Source organism: Clarias gariepinus, chromosome 13, assembly GCF_024256425.1.
Source record: "Clarias gariepinus isolate MV-2021 ecotype Netherlands chromosome 13, CGAR_prim_01v2, whole genome shotgun sequence".
Lineage (NCBI taxonomy): Eukaryota > Metazoa > Chordata > Actinopteri > Siluriformes > Clariidae > Clarias > Clarias gariepinus.
In genome coordinates this window covers 4,006,326-4,025,967 of record NC_071112.1, presented here as the reverse complement: position 1 = coordinate 4,025,967, position 19,642 = coordinate 4,006,326, and the positions used below count along the sequence as shown (strand labels likewise).

General features: G+C 37.9%; 1 protein-coding gene across 1 annotated transcript; it reads left to right on the top strand.

Annotated features, from left to right (window-relative positions):
* Positions 1–2,873: 2,873 nt before the first annotated feature.
* Positions 2,874–16,354, top strand: asmt2 (acetylserotonin O-methyltransferase 2). The gene is made up of 8 exons (XM_053509168.1): positions 2,874–3,142; positions 4,653–4,827; positions 5,647–5,776; positions 7,000–7,068; positions 10,135–10,253; positions 11,199–11,336; positions 13,264–13,386; positions 14,681–16,354. Exons 1-8 carry the CDS (start codon positions 3,062–3,064, stop codon positions 14,890–14,892), a joined length of 1,047 nt encoding a protein of 348 aa, XP_053365143.1. The 5' UTR covers positions 2,874–3,061; the 3' UTR covers positions 14,893–16,354.
* The last annotated feature ends 3,288 nt before the right edge of the window (positions 16,355–19,642 follow it).

Sequence of the window (19,642 nt, the reverse complement as noted above, 5' to 3'; positions counted from 1 at the left end):
AAATAAACAAAAAAGTAAATGGTGTAAAGATCTATACACCCTGACAAATATGCAATTCGAAGTTAACACTTAAGCCGCAAGGTGGCGTGGTAGTTAGCGTTGTTTCTCTGGGGTCCGGGTTCAATTCCCGCCTTCTGTCTGTAGTTTGCATGTTCACGTCCCGTGTTTAGTGTATGTGTGTGTGTGCCCCGTGATGGATTGGTACAACCCTGTAAAATAAAGTGATATAGATGCTGAATGAATAATACAGTACTTTTGCTTTACACCAGTTCTTCTGGCTTTCTAAATAATGTTAAGTCAGGTAGAAGTCTTTCCTTCTCTCTCTCTCTCTCTCTCTCTCACTCTCTCTGTGGTTCCCGACTGTGAACATGCTTCAGGTTTCTTCGCTTTCTGCAACCATCTCTACTTCTGGTTTCAAACACCTGCTACATGATTAAACATTTCACAGAGGGAAGGCGAATCACACATTGTGCAAAATAGGTAGCTTTTAATACTACACACTTCATGCCCTAAGTATCCTAGGATAGTTTTAAACTAACTTGTAGAAGTTCTTCTGGCTTTCTAAATAAGGTTCTGTACTCTCAGGTACAAAGCTGTGCACCTACGTACCTTTGTTTAGTAAGGTGCTTAGGCTAAACCCATAAGGACTCCGCTACGGGCCATGGCCGAAATGTCAAGAATTGTCTAAGAACTGTCATGATTTACCGACCGAATGTTAAAAAGAACCGCTACAGGTCACGTTTTGCTATAAATTGTCAAAGAAATGCTATAATTTCTCATCTGTTAACACTGACCTGGAGTGTAGAGCATGCTAGGGAGTAGTTTAGTGTGCAGGGGTTGGATCTCGCCATTTAATGGATTTAATCCAGTACAGCACTTCTTTAGTGAACAATACTAAACAAGGAAATCCACATATTTTAGGACTATAGGTGTAGGTGTAATTTATGAGGCCAGAACCTGGCCGGTACGTCCCTCGGATATCTTAAAATTCTGACTTACTATCTGTTATAAAACGTAATAGAGCCCACGTCCGTGTCTTCTTGCAAAAAACAACAACAAAAGCATAAGGAATGAAAAGATGAAGTGTACAAGACCAGACAACAATTTTAAGTTGTTGGTTGTTCAACAGAAAAAATGTGAAAAATCTGTTCCAAACACAGCGTCTGCTAATGATACTGGTACATTCCTACCACTCATGAGTGGGGAAAAAAAAATTATTTCCAGCTGTCATGGTGTTAGCTGAACTGTAACCCGGCTAGGCTAACGACTACTTTTTGAAATAGCCATTAGTCGTTATCTTGCTAAAATCTCGTCCGCACCATGTTAAACTCAAAATTACGCTGCAACTTTTAAACCCTCAACCACAGACGAGTAATGTAAGGCCATCTTGGATTTCTTCCGGACTGCTATGGACCGTACTGTACACTCACAAACATCCCAATCTCAAGACTGTACCAATTTGGTATCAAATTTGGGAATGTGGGTTACAACCCACAATTGGTTTTCCTATTAAGCTATGTTAACTTAAACCACAACAATTTGAACAGTTTCTAATTTACTAGTTAATGATTTTTTGAATTCTTTATCCATTTATAGGTACATTAAATGTTGTGGAATGTCTAGGAAACAAGATGGTTCTTAACATTCTGTAACTACAAACAGTGGTTTCCTCAAAAGCCTCTTTTTTCTCTCAATATTAATAAGACTTAAGTCTTATGGCAGAAAACCTGCTGATCAAATAAATTTTTCTTAAGTCATGGTAAAAGTGTTTCTCTTTTGATTTCTCTCTCTCACGAATGCGAACATGCTGTTCCTTCACTATCTGCAACCACCTTCGCTTCTAGTTTCAAACACCTGCTACATGATTAGGCATTTCACGGAGGGAAGGGAAATCTCGCATCTTAAAAAAAAAAACTACACACCTCTCTGGGTATGTAACACCACAGTATGCTGAAATGTAGTGAAGAAGAAAGTACAGATATTTTCTGTAGGATGTAGTGGAGTAAAATGAAAAAAAAAAAAGGATCCTTTAATAAAACTACTCAAGTAAAGTACAGATAAGTGAAATATGTACTGAAGTACAGTTAAAGAATTAAGTGTACTTACTTATTTTCACTTTTGCACGCATTTTTAAATGTGTTATCATTTTAACATTCTCTATTAGCTACGGATTTAGATTGGCTGTATTGGCCGAACAAAATGGCCATTATTATAACGTAACTCCTAAAATATATTTTATAACTAGTTATAAAAAAAAAAAGCTAGCCATGGAAAGGAACCAAAAAATTTCTGTTTCTTAATGAGAGATTTTACGTGCAGCACTAAACTATTGTAGATAGAGCATGATACAGTACAGACCCGTGCTATCTAATATATACAATCAGCCCTTGTTATAAACTACTATTTGGTGCTTGAAGTAAGTTTCAATAAGAAGCTGTTTTACTCTGTATTTTTTTATTTATTTTGACTCCATAATATTCACACAATCTCAGCCCTGATCTCATCTGACATTATTGGGCTGTGAATTTTTGTGAATCATAAACCTTTTTTTTTTTTTATACACAAGACTACTTTAGGTTTTTTTTTTTTACTATTCCAGGCTTTGCAGTGTAAAGCATTAGCATTATAAAGTTTAATCTGCAGTGGGTTAATACTCTTTGTGGGCGTGGCGGGTAGTCCATTGGTTAAGGTGTTGGACAATTGATTCGGAAGGTCCCAGGTTTAAACCTCAGAGCCGCCAGGATGCCACTGTTGGACCCTTAAACAAGGCCCTTAACCCTCAACAGCTCAGCTTTATGCAGAGATTACCGCCAAATGCTATAGAAGTGAAAAAAATATTTTTATGTCACCATGTGACTGCGGCAGGAATACGCCAGTGATTACAAGACTGTGCAAAAACCGCCAGCAAAGACCTGCTGATCTGATCTTTTAGCAAGACCTTTAACTCTCATTTTCTTAGCTGTACATTTATTTCGCTGACATGCTGCTTGTATAATTCTTCCTGTTCCATGATGATAACCTATTTTTCTTTTCAGATTGATTTTACCCAGAATTCTTCACCATGGCTGAGCATCTATCTCAGAGTGAACTTGATTACCCCTTCAAACTACTGGAGTACTTCAATGGCTTCCGGGTGTCCAAGGTTGGAGTCGGGTGTCTTATCTCTCTCCAGCACTTTTGATCATTAGTGAATAGACTTCAGCACCCTGCTGCTCACTCTATCAACAATTCATCACTTATATTCAATGGTTTTGTTCCACGCCAGTCAGTGGCCTTCTTTCTGTTTCTCCACGGTGGATTCAGTTGACCACAACTAATAATGCATAATTGTTGGTTTCGTTTCTGAACCATTTCTTTGGTTTGCCTTGGTGCCAGCACTACGCACACCCCTGAGGTGCATGGGTGGATTGTTACATTTTTACGTATTTTGCGTCTGTCTGCATCACACCAACCCATTGTTGATTGTTTTTCTATGGCAGCACACGCAGGGGTAAAAGTAGTTCCGTTTTCCAGTGCCGTAAAAAAGTATTTGCCCCTAATATTTTTTTGCATATTTGTCACAATTAAAAATAAAAATAATTTTTTTAATTACACAAAGATTACCCATTAAAAAATTGGTTTTATATGATGATTTCATTTATTTACGTAAAAAAAAGGCAAAAACAAAAACAAAAAAAACAAATAAAAGTTTTGAAGTTGCCTAGCCAGAGTCCGGACTTAAATCAGATTAAGATGATCTTAAACAGGCCGCTTATGCTTGAAAACCCTCTAATGTGGCTGAACTCGAAACAATTCTGCAAAGAAGAGTGGGACAAAATTCCTCTACAAGGAAGCCCCATTTCCAGTTATTGCAAATGCTTGATTGTGGTTGTTGCCGCTAAGGGTGGCACAACTAGTTATCAGGTGTAGGGGGCAATTACTTTGGGTTTGGATAGGTTTGTGCAGTTTACTTTAAGTACCAAATAGCATTCTTGTGCAGCTTTTTTCAAAAAGCATTATTATGCATTTTTCAAAAAGCTGCACAAATCATTTTTCACGGCATTGTACCGTATGTAGCCAAACCATGAGCAGAATAAACTATGGAGGTAGTGGGTAGTCCTGTAAATCTCATTAGTTTCTCTTTATGTCTCCACTTATTCCACTTCAGCTATGGAAATGTGTACAATCCCTTATTCCACCTATAAAGACTATGTACCGCCCTTGATCAGGGGTTACAGGGTGATTTGGAATCTTGTGTTAGACGCTAGTTAGCCTTGTCGCTCTCATTAGTCATGAACCTGTAAGTGCGTTGGCGTAAACTCATGCTCACGCTAACTAGCAGAAATTAAAGATCGAATCACAACACGGATTTTTCAGAGAGGAGGTTCGGAATGACTTGGAAGCAGTTACTGATGACATAACGTTATCAGATGTGTTTTCTAGCTGAAAGCGCTTCCGTGACTGGTTATGATTGTGAGCTTTGGCAGGAAGCTGCTCTCTCAAGATTCAGATGGCAGAGCGCAGTACCAGATTGACGTACTTGCGTGCACGAGTACACCCCTTACTATCTGTCTATCTTGAACCTTTAAATCTGCCTTTCTTTTTCTTTTTTTTTTTCTCATCGTTTTATTTCACTGATGTCTACTCCAGCTTGGTCTCTCCTTCCTCTGCAGGTGATCTTTTCAGCATGTGAGCAGGGTGTCTTTGACTTGCTTCTCCAATCCCAGAAGTCCCTGAGTGCAGCCGAGATAGCGCAAGAGCTGGGCACCAGTGAGGACGGCATGGAGCGGCTCCTCGATGCGCTTGTGGGTATTGAGGTCTTGGAGGTGGAGATAACGCAAGACAAAGGTATGCTAACGCCAGGTGATATGAATACAACACGTGCGGTATATGTGTTTCCTTTAGGTATATTTGCTGATATTTGGTAAGTTTATTTTTGAACAGAATAGACATCAGGGACAAGTGAGCCAACGGAAACATGTTCATGCGTATTCTCTATACTGCTTATCTTGTATAGAGGGTCACTAAAGGCTTCGAGTCTATTCCGGGGGGACTGGGGTACACCCTGGACGGGGTGCCAATCCATCGCAGCGCACAAGCACTCACACACACTACAGGCAATTCGGGAAGAAACCAGATAGTCTAATTTGCATGTCAAACTTGAGTACCCTGAGGAAACCCACCAAACACGGGGAGAACATGCAAACTCCACACACACAGATCTGAGGCGGGACGTCATCAAACCCTCGACCCTGGAGGTACAAGATGACAGTGCTTCCACTATAGCATATTTCCCCAAGAAAACATTTAATACAAAAAAATAAGTCAAGTTTTTAGGATAATGATTGACATGTATAATCCATATACAAATGCTTCCCATATACCATTAGACTAAAAAGTTATATTCTTATTAGATTTGGACTAAAAGGCAGCCCGACTGAAGTTTTTCAGGCTATAATGCCTGTTTTCTTTATGTGAGAATTTGTGATTAATATTTGAGAAGATCCATCCTCTCCCTTTTAGACATTATTAATAATGCAAGGTTGATTCCTAAATAATTTACGCGAAGGTCGTTTAGAAATCCAAAATAGATGATAAACATTGTGTTTTTTTTTTTCTGAAACTTTCTTTCAAGGTACATTTTGTCTTTTTTTTTCCCCCTTGTAGCCTATTACAGCAGTACAGATGTTGCTAATCTGTATCTGGCCAAGAACAGCCCTAAATCTCTCTATGACATGATCATCTACCAGTCTCAGACCATCTACCCTCTCTGGAACAACATAGGAGATGCAGTCAGGTAAGACGTTGTAACAATAATAGGTCAGTTGCAGACGGGTTATTGATCCTGACCTTTAACTGAAGACATTCACACTTTTTAAAAGCTGATCCTTTACTATACTATATGTCCCTCAGGTGCTTGCTTTAATATTCCCACGTCTGGAATCGCAAATGTGCCTAGAACTACTCTTATGCATGTTTGATTCTGGTCTAGGATTATTGAAAAATCAGTTGACTTCTCTCTGGGAGGAAAGGGCTGGTGAAGTCTTTACACACTGTTATATAAACAGTACTAAGCAAACCTCTTTATCTGGGTCGCAGGAATACTACACATCAGGCAGGAGAATTTCCCCCGGGTCTGTTTGTTCCATCGAAGGAAAATTGTAATGCTACAGTATACAAAGACATTATGGACAATTCTGTACTTTGAATTTTGTGGAAAGCCCAAGTCTGGCTGTGATGTTCAGGTGTTTATAAACTTTTGGCCATACAGTATTTATGAGGTTATGAAATAAATAACATTTAAGAGAAATCCTATGTTTAAAGGCATAGTTTGTGTTTTGTCAAGTTTGTCTCAAATATTATAATTGAAGTGCACAGCCATACGGCTAGTTCGGTTTGTACAAAATGCATCGATACCAACTTGATTCATTTGAGTGTGACATCAGAAGCATCATATGAGTCTCAGCTTAACTTTGGAATGCATTTCTGCACGGAACGAGGGTCGTTGGTTATATGCACCTCAACTTTGCTTTAAGACAGACTGGAAAAACCCAAACTATCCTATTAAAGGTGTCCCTACTTTCTAGTTAACATCCTATAAATTCCCAGCTCTCACTTTCCTCACTCGTGCACAAGTTTCTGCACCTGCCACCCCCTCATCTGCTGCTTTCTATAAAACCTATAAAATGATGGTCTTTAGTAGAAAGTCTGGTCTTATTTAGCGCAGTGAATAAATTAGAACTTGAACCTACGTTTCCAAATCACTCCTCATTTAAACTAAAGGGTTTGCATGTATGTAAATGTTAAAAAAATAAAATAAAAAAAGATGTTGGATATTGGAGACGTAGTTTAGGATTTTTTTTTTAAATACAATATTCCCCTGCACGCTTCATAACATGTATAACAAAACACTTTAGATGTTGCAGTCCTTCCCTTCTAATTCTGAAAGAATCTGCGGTTTTAGTCTATAGGTCAAGCTTAGAAAGTTGAAATATCAAGTTGCTATTTTTATCTTCACAGGGAAGGAAAGAACCAAAATGAAAAAACCTTTGGTATCTCATCAGAAGACATTTTCTCCGCTATATACAGGTGAGTTTATGACTCGCTGTCCTTCGACATGTGACATGTGACTTTTGACAGGTGGACGATGCTCCAGCACTGCTACTGTACATATCTGACATACTGCTTGAGCTTCCTATTTCTGTTCGGACTGAATGAACTAGTGCTTTTAAATTTAATTTATATGCATTGATAGAAAAATTGTCTAGAAATAGGACAATCCTTGTTCTGTAAGTATATCTTACCCTTTTAGTACAGATAACATGGTTAGAACCGAAAGTTTGTGCCTTCTGTATTTGTCCATGTGCTTGTTTAAGGCTTGAGTTTGTTATTTGAAATAAAGAGGAATTTTATTGTTTTATATGATTTGATCTCTTAATGTCATTTTAGAAAGCTGGGTTTCTCCTGATTGAGTAATGTAGGTTTTTGCGACTCCTTCGGTAGAGTAAATATTATTATGTAACGTAAACTTAACGAAGACTTTTGTATTATCAAAAGTAACCACAGCCGCAGTTCGGAAATACCCGATGTTGTGGGAGCAGCTACAACAAACAACAACGACATCAGCTGTAAAATCATCATCATCATCATCATCATCATCGTTGTCATCTGCTATTTGTGGAAGAATCCTACAATAGTAGTTTATGAATCAGAGAATCAGAGTATGGAGTTAATATTATTTTCCGTGTGTCTCACTTTGTTTTTGTGTCGTTGCTTTGGAAACTTTTTTATTTATCTCATGCCAGGTTTGACAACGAAACAGTTTCAGTATCAGGGTACTTTTTGCTTCGAAAAATCCCTTCGAGAGCCTCCATCACAGTGCCGTGTCAGCTTTAGAACAGAGATCGGTTCGTCTCCGAGTGACTGATTTTGAGAGAAAGAGAAAGCAGACTTGTTATCTGAAGTGGCACTGTGTGTGTGTGTGTGTGTGTGTGCGTGGGCATGCAAGTGTGTGTTTTTGTGTGTCCTGCTTGTTATTTTAGGAGGGTGAGTGCATCTCTTTTGCTCATGGGTCTGTGCGATGAGACAGAAAATTCGAGGCTCTGGCCCTCATCCAGCTCCTCTCCATGTCCTCAGATCCCTCACGTATCACTCCGGCTGCCTGAAACTAGAAGTGCTAACATTTTTTAAACAGAATTTAATCTGGCCATTTAAACATGTGTGTGTGAGACATACAGGGATGGCCCAAAGAATTAAGACAACATATGTCATGTATTATAACTCTCCCTGTGCACCAAACAGCTGATTTCACTAATTAATTTGAGTTGTGTTAATAGACTGGAAAATTGGCAAGGTGACAATGATATACAGCGGGCCAAAAAAGTATTTAATCAGCCACCAATTGTGCAAGTTCTCCCACTTAAAAAGATGAGAGAGGCCTGGAATTTTCATCATAGGTATACCTCTACTATGAGAGACAAAATAAGAAAGAAAAAAAATCCAGAAAATCACATTGTAGGATTATTTAATGAATTAAATGGTAAATTCCTCGGTAAAATAGGTATTTGTTCACCTACAAACAAGCAATTTTGGATTTCTGGCTCTCACAGACCTGTAACTTCTTCTTTAGGAGGCTCCTCTGTCCTCCATTTGTTACCTGTATTAAAAGCATCTGTTATCAGTATAAAAGACACCTGTCCACAACCTAGGGTTACACTCCAAAGTCCACTATGGCCAAGACCAAAGAGCAGTCAAAGGACACCAGAAACAAAACTGTAGACCTGCACCAGGCTGGGAAGACTAAATCTGCAATAGGTTAGCAGTTTGGTGTGAAGAAATCAACTGTGGGAGCAATTATTAGAAAATGGGAGACATACAAGACCACTGATAATCTCGCTCGATCTGGGGCTGTACGCAAGATCTCACCCCGTGGGGTCAAAAAGATCACAAGAACTGTGAGCAAAAATCCTAGAACCACACAGGCGGACCTAGTGAATGACCTGCAGAGAGCTGGGACCAAAGTAACAAAGACTACCATCAGTAACACACTGCGCTGCCAAGGGCTCAAATCCTGCAGTGCCAGACGTGTCCCCCTGCTTAAACTAGTACATGTCCAGGCCGGTCTGAAGTTTGCTGGAGAGCATTTGGATGATCTAGAAAAGATTGGGAGATTTTTTATGTCTTATGGTCAGATGAAACCAAAATAGAACTTTTTGGTAAAAACTCAACTTGTTGTATTTGAAGGAGAAAGAATGCTGAGCATCATCCAAAGAACACCATGCCTACTGTGAAGCATGGGGGTGGAATCATTATGCTTTGGGGCTGTTTTTCTGCAAAGGGACCAGGACGACCAATCAGTGTAAAGGAAAGAATGAATGTGGCCATGTATCGTGAGATTTTGAATAAAAAAACCTCCTTTCATCAGCAAGGGCATTGAAGATGAAATAGGGCTGGGTCTTTTAGAAGTTTAGTGGCTTCATAAAAAGCATTTCAAGTTCCTGGAGTGGCCTAGCCAGTCTCAACCCCATAGAAAATCTTTGGAGGGAGTTGAAAGTTCGTGTTGCCTAGCGACAGTCCCAAAACATCACCGCTCTAGAGGAGATCTGCATGAAGGTATGGGCCCAAATACCAGCAACAGTGTGTGAAAACCTGGTGAAGACTTACAGAAAACGTTTGACCTCCGTCATTGCCAACAAAGGGTATATAACAAAGTATTGAGATGAAATTTAGTTATTGACCAAATACTTATTTTCACCATAATTTGCAAATAATTTCTTTAAAAAATCCAACAATGTGATTTTTCTGGATTTTTTTTTTTCTTATTTTGTCTCCCATAGTTGAGGTATACCCATGATGAAAATTACAGGCATCTCTCATCTTTTTAAGTGGGAAAACTTGCACAATTGGTTGCTGACTAAATACGTTTTTGCCCCACTGTACAGTACATCTTCTGGATCCATGACCTGCGTCATGCTTAGACCTAAATGTAACAAAAAAAACGTTGGACAATGGTAAAGAAAGCAGTGGCAGTCAAGAAACCGACTTCTTGATTGTTGTATAGCAATTTATATTATTAATAAAACATTTCACTTATATTTCAATACCTTTGGCGACCAGTACTGTACTGTATATACTGTATGTTTGTATTTATTATAGGTCAGAGGAAGAGATGTTAAAGTTTATGGGGTTGATGAACTCATCCTGGGTCATTGACGGCCATGACGTAGTAACCGCTTTCGACTTGTCCAGGTTTAAGTCCATAGTGGATGTTGGAGGTGTGTATACTTGTTCTCTGATGTTCTTCTGATACTTACATGTTACCATGGTTTAAAAGTCTTAAAGTGTGTTTACTACCAGTTCCTTTTTTTTCCTTTACTTGTAATCAAAACATCTCCATGTGATTGCACTGTTGATTCTGACTATTAGATTTTAACACACCTAGACAAATCTACACTCTACTGCCAAAAGTATTCGGACCTTATATATGTATTTGTATGCATCCAATGCTTTGCATTGCACGTGGTGATGAAAGGCTTGGATGCAGCTGCTCCACTGTGTTATAATACCACTAACAGGCGACTGTAGAATATTAAGTAACGAATTTCATTGAATTTCATGACTGGACTTTTGGATCACGCAGGTGACATCCTATCACGTTACCATGCTGGAATTCACCGAGCTCCTGACCCATTCTTTCACAAATATTTGTAGAAACTGTCTGCAGTTCTTTAGCTCTTTGTTTGCACATTTGCACGTGCACTTTGTTGTCTGTTGTCTATTGTTGTCTCTTTTTTGTATAGAAATAGATGGTTTTAGGTTTACTTAAAAATGTAAATCTGTATATGGTTGGAATGACGATAAAAGCCTACTTGAATTGACTTGCATGTCTTGGTGCATGATTTGATCCATGGAAGTGACTGGAACACCTGAATTCAATGATTTGGATGTGTGAGAGAATCTTTTTGGCAATATAGTGTATCTCTTACTGTTAGCTCTTATAATAAATCGATAAAACCAACAAAGCTTCTGCATGGCTCGTTAGACAGATTGTCTACTTTGTGTTGTACTTCATAAGGCAAAGCCACTAGAACTAATTTAATTAATGATTAACAATCCTTTTCACCAAAGAGCTTTGTATAACAACGTAATGCTATCAGTTCGCTATCTTTTCCCCCCTCGACGAAGTCAATCTCCCTGTTTCCTGGTTCGTCTGTTTACAGGTTGTTCTGGTGCCTTGGCCCGTGAGTTAGCTAAAGCCTACCCGGCTTCCACGCTGACGGTCCTGGACTTACCTCAAGTCGTCCAGATAGCCCGGAAGCACTTCTGTCAAAGTGATGACACCATCGTGTTTCAGGAAGGTCAGCTTCTGAAAATGTACTGTTTATATACTCACACTCACTCACTCATCGTCTACACCTCTTTATCCTGTATACAGGGTCGTGTGGGGCTTGGAGCCTATCCCAGGAGACTTCCATAGCAGGCCGCACACACGTACACACTCACACACACTCACACACACTGAGGCGGGAATCGAACCTGGCTGGGAATCGAACCCGAACCCTGGGTCAGTTTGAGAGTGAAAAGAGACAAGGCCACGTAGTGTTTCATAACTGAGCAGTAGGGGGTTGTGTTTAATTCTTTGTGTGTATGGGATTATACAGTATGTGCATGTGTCTGTGTATACAGTATATAAATACTGTCAGGTCCATAAACATTTAGACATTGAGAGAAGTTGTCTACCACGCCATACTGGTGAAAAAAAACAACAACAAAAAAGATCTCAAAGTGAAGGCTTTCATCTTTAATTTGTGGGTGCTTACATCCAGATTGGTTAAATGCTGTAGGAAGTACAATATTTGTAGTATTTGTATACGTGGACCCTGACCAAAAGTAATTAGACAGTTGGATGTGTAGTTGTACCATGATGAGGTGTGTGTTATTTCCTCATTATTTCACTTATAAGTAAGCAAACAGAAAACCTCCAGTTGATTTCAAGTGCGGCTTTTGCATTTGAAATTTGTTCCTCCAAAGTCCAAAGAGCCGGCGCTGCTAACAGTGGAGGCCATGATTAGGCCAAAAACTAAGTTTGGTCAAAAGACTGAATTCACTATTGAGCAAAAGAACACCACAGACGTCTGGAAGTCCACAGAAGATCACTGTAGAAGATGACCATGACTGAAGAATTATTTTGCGCACTTAGAGTTCTTAAGCTGTAAACAGGATAAGCGGTTAAAGAACATCTGGGGAAAAAAGATGTTAGAGGAACATCTGTTATAGCTGTCTGTTAGAGGAAAATACAGTATGAGACAAAGATAAACTTGTACAAGAATGATGGAAAGATAAGAGTAAGGGAACTGCTCGTGACCTGAACGTCCAGTACCTTCTCACCTTAATGCTTGTGCTTTTATGGGTGCAAGAGGAAATGTCTCGCTTGGACTGTATTTATTGATGATGTGACTGCGTGGGTCAGCAGGACGGATTCTGAAGAGTGTAGGACTAGAACCTAATGCTTTAGAACTTAAGAACTAGGAAGGTTCTTTAAATCAACCTAAAACCAAAGAGGAGGATCTACAATGGCTGAATCACACACACCTGCTGAACAGCTGAACCATCAACTTTGTGGAGGAAATATGGTAAAACTGGAGATCATTTAAACGCTTGGTGACGCTGCATGGTAAAAAAATCAGAGCTGTGTTTAATAGTGAAAGTGAGAGCATTTATACACACACAATGTGACATGAACACACATAAACCACTTGTTAGTGAGACTCAACAGGGAGGAAAAAAAGCCTTCAGTTGGCTCGAGATCATAAATGCTGGACTTTGGAGCGATGGAGCCGATTCCAGAGCGATGGGCCTGTCGGGGTAATGAAGTGTCGCTCATTATGTATTTAACCAAAAGCATAATAAATACTCAAAATAAATATTACACAGTGCGAAGAAAAGGGAAAGCAAAGCGCAGAAGCTTAACAAAACTCAAAGCTCAGAAACAACATGACACTGATATTAGTTTGTGTGGACTTTAAGCCTGAAGCTTTAACGCGATTGAAGATTCAGATATCAGGAGGATTAATAATTTATAAACTAAAGAACACATGGTGTTTTCAAGGTAGAATATATGGGTATTCGTATATCCTTCTGTTTCTTTAAAACATTGGGAGGGTTTTGTTAAGAATCTTTTTTTTTTTATGCTTTTTTATCTAATGATTAAACAGACATTAGTCTAATGCTTATAGTGTGTGTGTGTGTGTGTGTGTGTGTGTGTGTGTGTGTGTGTGTGTAAAGGGGACTTTTTTAAGGAAGACCTACCCTCTGCTGATCTGTACGTCCTCGCAAGGATCATACATGACTGGACCGAGGAGAAATGTCTGGCGCTGTTGAAGAAGATCCACGCAGCCTGTAATTCAGGTGCGTACAGGAAATCTGCATCACATGACAGGGGCGGTGCTTACATCATCAAGTCTTTGATCCTGACATGAAGAGAGTTGCTTCATAAGCTGTATTGTGGATTATTGGTCTAGGATCACATCTGGATTTGTATTGAGTAGGAAAATAGTTTAATTCCAAACCCAAAATTTAATTAAATTCAGCCTTTAGATTAGATTGGATAAGATTAGATTAGATTAGATTAGATTAGATTAGATGAGATGAGATGAGATGAGATGAGATGAGATTAGATTAGATTAGATTACATGAGATTAGATTAGATTAGATTAGATTAGATGAGATGAGATTAGATTAGATTAGATTACATGAGATTAGATGAGATTAGATTAGATTAGATGAGATTAGATTAGATGAGATTAGATTAAAGGAATCGTTTCTGTGAACTGATTTCCCTACAGTGTTTTTTAGGTCCAGTTGGATTTCTATGTATTTTGAATGTGTTGGTTTTACTGTGTATATTATTGCCCACATAACTTCCAACTTTCCGTACAACTCCCTGTTCAAATGTGACCCCTGTCTGTCCGGGGGTCGTAACTTCACCATACTGGGACCAAAGAAGCTGATGCTACATGTCGGAGAATATTGTAGCCTTAATGTTTTGTTCACGTCTATAGATCTGTAATTTATAGACAGGAAGCCACATTGTGTCCTATACCACATGTCTAAGTCTGTGTGACAATTTTCAGAGACTGACAACATTTTTTTATTAAATTGCCTCCCCTGGGAGCTCCAGTATAAAACTGACACTTTTAGCTCTAAAACTGACATTGTAGGAGATTGTGTTGCTTTTTTGGCATTCAAGTCAAACCGGGACTCGTGATGAACGAAGGTGTAAAAGCGATTGATGTTTAGCGAAGACTTTAAGAACAGTGCGGTGATGAGACTCTTAGCTGCAGTAAAACATTTAAATGTTCAGATGCTCAGAGCCCACTGCAGTCAGTCCTGTGAACGTTCAGCATCGGATTCTTGAAAATCGTGTCAAGAGACGCATCTGTCTGTGCGTCTTTACACACAATCATTCACCAACTACACTTTTACAGTCCTGATCTCGCTCCAAGCCATTTTCACATGTTTGGGTAAACATTTAAGGGAGTTCCTGGGAGGCCGGCGTTTTAGACGTGAATCAGACAGACAGTCTGATCATCTTCCCACCTTGATGGTGTTTATGCACAAGTAAAACACTGGGATAAATAAAGTGAGTTTTTACTCTTCAGTCCCGGTTTGACTTTCTTTTTGTGTGTGTGTGTGTGTGTAGGAGGAGGTGTTCTGCTCATAGAAGCTATGCTGTTTGAGAACCGCAGAGGCCCTATAATTGCTCAGCTCTTCTCCCTGAACATGCTGGTTCAGACGGTTGGGAAGGAGCATCCGCCCTCTCACTACACACACATGCTCACGGCGGCTGGCTTCGCCGACGTCCAGGTGTGCAGGACGGGCAAATCCTACGACGTCATCCTCGCTCTCAAATAACCGCACATCAGTGCAGTATCATGTTTTTTCCGCCGTTTGAAGTTCAGGATTCTACTGCAGGGAATACAGCTGTATTTGCGAACTTTATGAGCTTCTGAGATTGCGTATCAAGCACAACTCTGTTTCCAAGCTTTTTCATAAGCTGAAAGAAGTGCAGTAGTTAATACTTTTTAAACATCAACACATCGGGAACATCTTATTATATACAACACAGATTCAATCTATTGGTTTATTGGGGGTTATTTTAGCTGATATAAAGACGAAAATATTTAGCAGAAATATGAATTACTGTGTAGACGCAATTTGACAACATCCTTTAAATGAGTTCGGTGTGCACTAGAGCTGTGCGATTATGTAATCGATTATGCAATTTAAATGATATTTTTGTTGATTAACCAATGTTCGATTTAGAATTAAAAAAACTCACTTGTTCTTACTCACATATCTTCTATACTGTTTTATCCTGTATACAGGCATGAATGGGGTGCCAGTCAATCACAACGCGCACACACACACACATACTCGTACACTATGGACAATTTGGGAGCACCAATTAACCAACTCTGCATGTTTTTGGACTGTTGGAGGAAACTGGAGAACCCAGGGTTAACCCACCAAGCACTTGGAGAACATGCAAACTCCATGCACGTAGACCCCGAGGCGGGAATCAAACCCGGACCCTGGAGGTGCACGGCGACAGTGCAGATAAATCATATATATATATTTTTCACAGCTCTTGTGCACACACACACACATACTACAGGTGCAATGGATAGATAGAAAAAATCTAAATCAAAGCTAAAGGCGCTCAGTGAAATTTCGGGGTGTGACTGATTTTTTTTTTTTTTTTTTGGGCTTGGCATTGTATGATTAGTATTATTGTAATGACTTAAGTTTATATATATGTACATATTTTCCAGATGTTTAGTTTATTTTCTCCTTCACTTTTCTGATTACCTCATATACAATAACTGCTGTTTGGATCCTGACTGTGAAAACAAATTGGTATTCATAATACAGTATGTCTTGATATTATTTGTATGAATTAATCCCTACAAACTATTATTAATAATATTAAATATGCATTAGACTGGTGGATGCATGTTAAGAAATAATTACGGAGCAGTATTACAGTATGTTTGTGTGTATGCGTGTGTGTGTGTGTGTGTGTGTGAACTAGATTAAAGTGTTTCCCTTTTGTAGAAAAACAATATTTAAAAATTAGTAAGATTTTTCTTTAATTAATGCCAATAGACAGTTTGTCTGAACTGTCGTTTTTGGCTGCTTTGCATGTCTGATCATATCCAATTACTTTTGTAAGCAGCTGGCTTACACACACACACACACACACACACTGTGAATTTGATATCAACTACCTTTTCTAGACTCAGTTTCCCATGTGAAGAAATGTAGTTCAAGAACAATCATTATGATCATTTCCTATTAAAAAAAACACCATGAAAGATCATCCTGTTAATCATATCATCTGTGGTTTGTGTATTAACTATTCTACGGATGTTTGGAAAGAAAACTTTCACCAGTTTTTTTTTTTTTTATGTTTTCACTCAGCTTGTTTATTCTTATTCTTGTATAATTCTCTGTCATGCTGATGTACCGGTGCCTTTAAAACTGTCTTTAATAGGAGGGCGAGAAAAATCAAACATAAAGGATCAGAACATGATTTTTTTTTTTCTGTTAGCTTGTAAAAGCAAAAAGCAAGCACTTTTGTTCTTACTCATCATGTTCCGGTGATGTTGACACTTGCTTTTGCATTTTGCATTTTATCCAGAGTGACTTACAGAAGTGCATTGGAGTTTATGTCAGTAAATATGAATTCAAATTCAAATTTTATTTGTCACATACACAGTCATACACAGTACGATATGCAGTGAAATGCTTAGACAACTGCCCGTGACCTTAAAATAAAAGACTATGGGACTAATAGGACAGAAATATGAAAAAGAAACAGAAGGTAAATTTAACTAGAAAGAATAAAATTAAATATAAAATTAAAATAAAATAACATAACTGAACAAAATGTACAATATAAGAAAAATATGAGAAAAAATATAGGAAAATAAGAAACAGCTGTACAATATAGAGATATAGAATTTATGGACTTTTTGTGTGGGACTGAGGTTGAATATAAATTGAATATAAACGGAAATGTCACATATTTAAAGTGTTTCAAGTGTCTTGTGCATCCGGGTAACAGAACGTTTAGGGGGTGTCCAAATATGCTTAAAAGTGACATATTTAAAGTGACTTGTGATAAGGGTAATTTAACTAATGTCCACGAATGTGTAGTTGTGCAGTGGCCACTAGTGTAAGTGAATGTGTAAATATATCCTGATAGTTGTTCGAGTTGTTAGTCACGGACTATTAATATTATCAGTCTAAAAACTGTTGGGGAGGTAATACAGTAAGAAAAGCACACACACAATAAATTTTTTAAATGCAAAATAAAGTGTCTAACACTTCACACTTCCGGGGTTAGGGGTTCGAATCTTGCCTGGGGTCTGTGTGTATGGAGTTTGCATGTTTTCCCTGTGTTTTGTGGGTTTCCTCGGGGTACTCTGACTTCCCGCACAGTCCTTTAAGCTGATTGGTGTTTCCAAAATGCCACAAGTGTCTGATCGGGTTTGTATGTACTTGCGCCCTGTGATCAACCCAGTGAGCACCCTGCCTTGTGCCTCAGGCTTCCTGCAAGCCAAAAAATTAAAATAAAAGTGCTAAGGTTTAGTGTCATGTTAACAATAAATTCAGGAGAAAAGTAGAAGAAAAAACTAAGTTTAATAACATTTAAATGGTGCAGAAATAATTAAATTTATGTCTTCAACCAGGACTGAGTGAACAGGACAGACTAAAGTACTAAAGCGCTGCTGCATCAGACTCTTTGGGTAGAAATGAGCTCCCACAGCATCACTATCAGCAGGTAGGCAAACAGCATTGTGGGTAATATAGGACCAACATGTCAATTTAAAGAATGTAAAAAATTAAATAAATAAAAATTCTTAAATGTCACTGAGCATTAAATATTAATTATAAAGGTTAATGAGCAATTTCATATGAGAAGGCAAAAGACAGCTGGAATATCTAGTCGCCCTCTAGTGGAGATCAGTAAAAATGACAGAGGGCGACATAAGTAACATGTTTAAAAATAAATGATATTATGAATTATAAATTAAATTATAACTATATAGTTTTCTATACAAAATTTCCTTATAAAATATTTTTTACAGCACTGGATTCTAGACCTGCAGTTTTTTCCAATGACTGAATGTTAATGATTATTATCTAGATGTTTTCTTTTTTTCATCCTCAGGTGCATTAATAAGTTATTAATGCATATTAATATGTTTTTAAACTTTCAGCCGTTAAAGTTTCAGACGATTGAAACTGTTAAAACTCAGCCAGCTTTATATTTACAGCATATATACTGTACAGTACCAATCAAAGGTTTGTACACAGGTTTGGATTTATTTTCTACATTCTAGAACAATGCTGGCGATTTTAGAAATATTGAATGAAACATATGGCATTAGGTACATTCACATTTCATACAAACTTAATTCTTTTGATTGTGTGAAGCTGCTTTGTGACAATGTAAATTGTTAAAAGCTCTATACAAATAAAATTGAATTAAATTCAAGGTAATAAAGTAACAACAGTAAGAGTGAGTTGTTATTTTAAGACATGACAGTCAGCTGTTCTGGAACAGTTCTTACAAAAACAGTATTGTGTCAAATGCTTTTGCAAAACCCATCAATCTCCATAATGAAACTGTCTCCCATGAAGAAAAGCAAGACCAAAACTGACCTCTGATGTAGAGGAGAAGTTCATTTAGAGTCCCAATCTCAGAAACCACCAATTAACGAACAGAACCTCAGATTGGAGCCGTTATGAAGGATTTACAGAGCAGAAGTAGCAGATACACCTCAATATCAACTGTTTAAAAGAGATTATTGCATATTATGGATGCCTTTAGCATTGTTTTACAGTGTAGAAAGAAATTAAATCTGGAAAGACTTAATATATATTATGTATATATAATTATACAATCATTGCTTATTATTTTTAATTATTATTATATAATGTATTCATTTATTATACTGCTTATCCTATCTAGGGTCGCTGGAAGTCTGGTGCCCATCCCAGGAATATTTAGGCACAAGGCTGGGTACACATGCATACACCACACACTCACTTATTATCTATACCGCTGTATCCTGTGGCACACTCACACACATACAAACATTCAAACACTATGGTCAATTAGCTTAATCTGCACGTCTTTAGACTGTGGGAGGAAACCAGAGTACCCAGAGTGAACCCATCAAGCACGGAGAGAACATGCACACTGCATGGATACAGATCGAGCCGGGAAACGAACCCAGACCCTGGAATGCGAGGCGACAGTGATGCAAATATAAAAAAAATTGAAACAGGGGTATTAAAAAAATAATTTAAATATGTGTAAATTATATCCTATTTTATCCCAGTGTATAAATAGCACATTGGAGAAAAAAAAATTAAAGTTGAATAAATGAAAACAAGAAATAAACATTACAAATTATATATATATATATATATATATATATATATATATAAATGTCAGCCAGAAGATTTTGTATAAACATTATATCTATCTATCTATCTATCTATCTATCTATATATATATATATATATATATATATATATATATTCAGTATTCAAATGTTTATACAAAATCTTCCATATATATTCTATC

Coding starts and splice junctions, on each gene's coding strand:
- asmt2 (XM_053509168.1), top strand. CDS start 3,062: ATGGCTGAGCATCTATCTCAGAGTGAACTTGATTACCCCTTCAAACTA. Junction 3,143..4,652: donor ATGGCTTCCGGGTGTCCAAG/GTTGGAGTCGGG, acceptor CTTCCTCTGCAG/GTGATCTTTTCAGCATGTGA. Junction 5,777..6,999: donor AACATAGGAGATGCAGTCAG/GTAAGACGTTGT, acceptor TTATCTTCACAG/GGAAGGAAAGAACCAAAATG.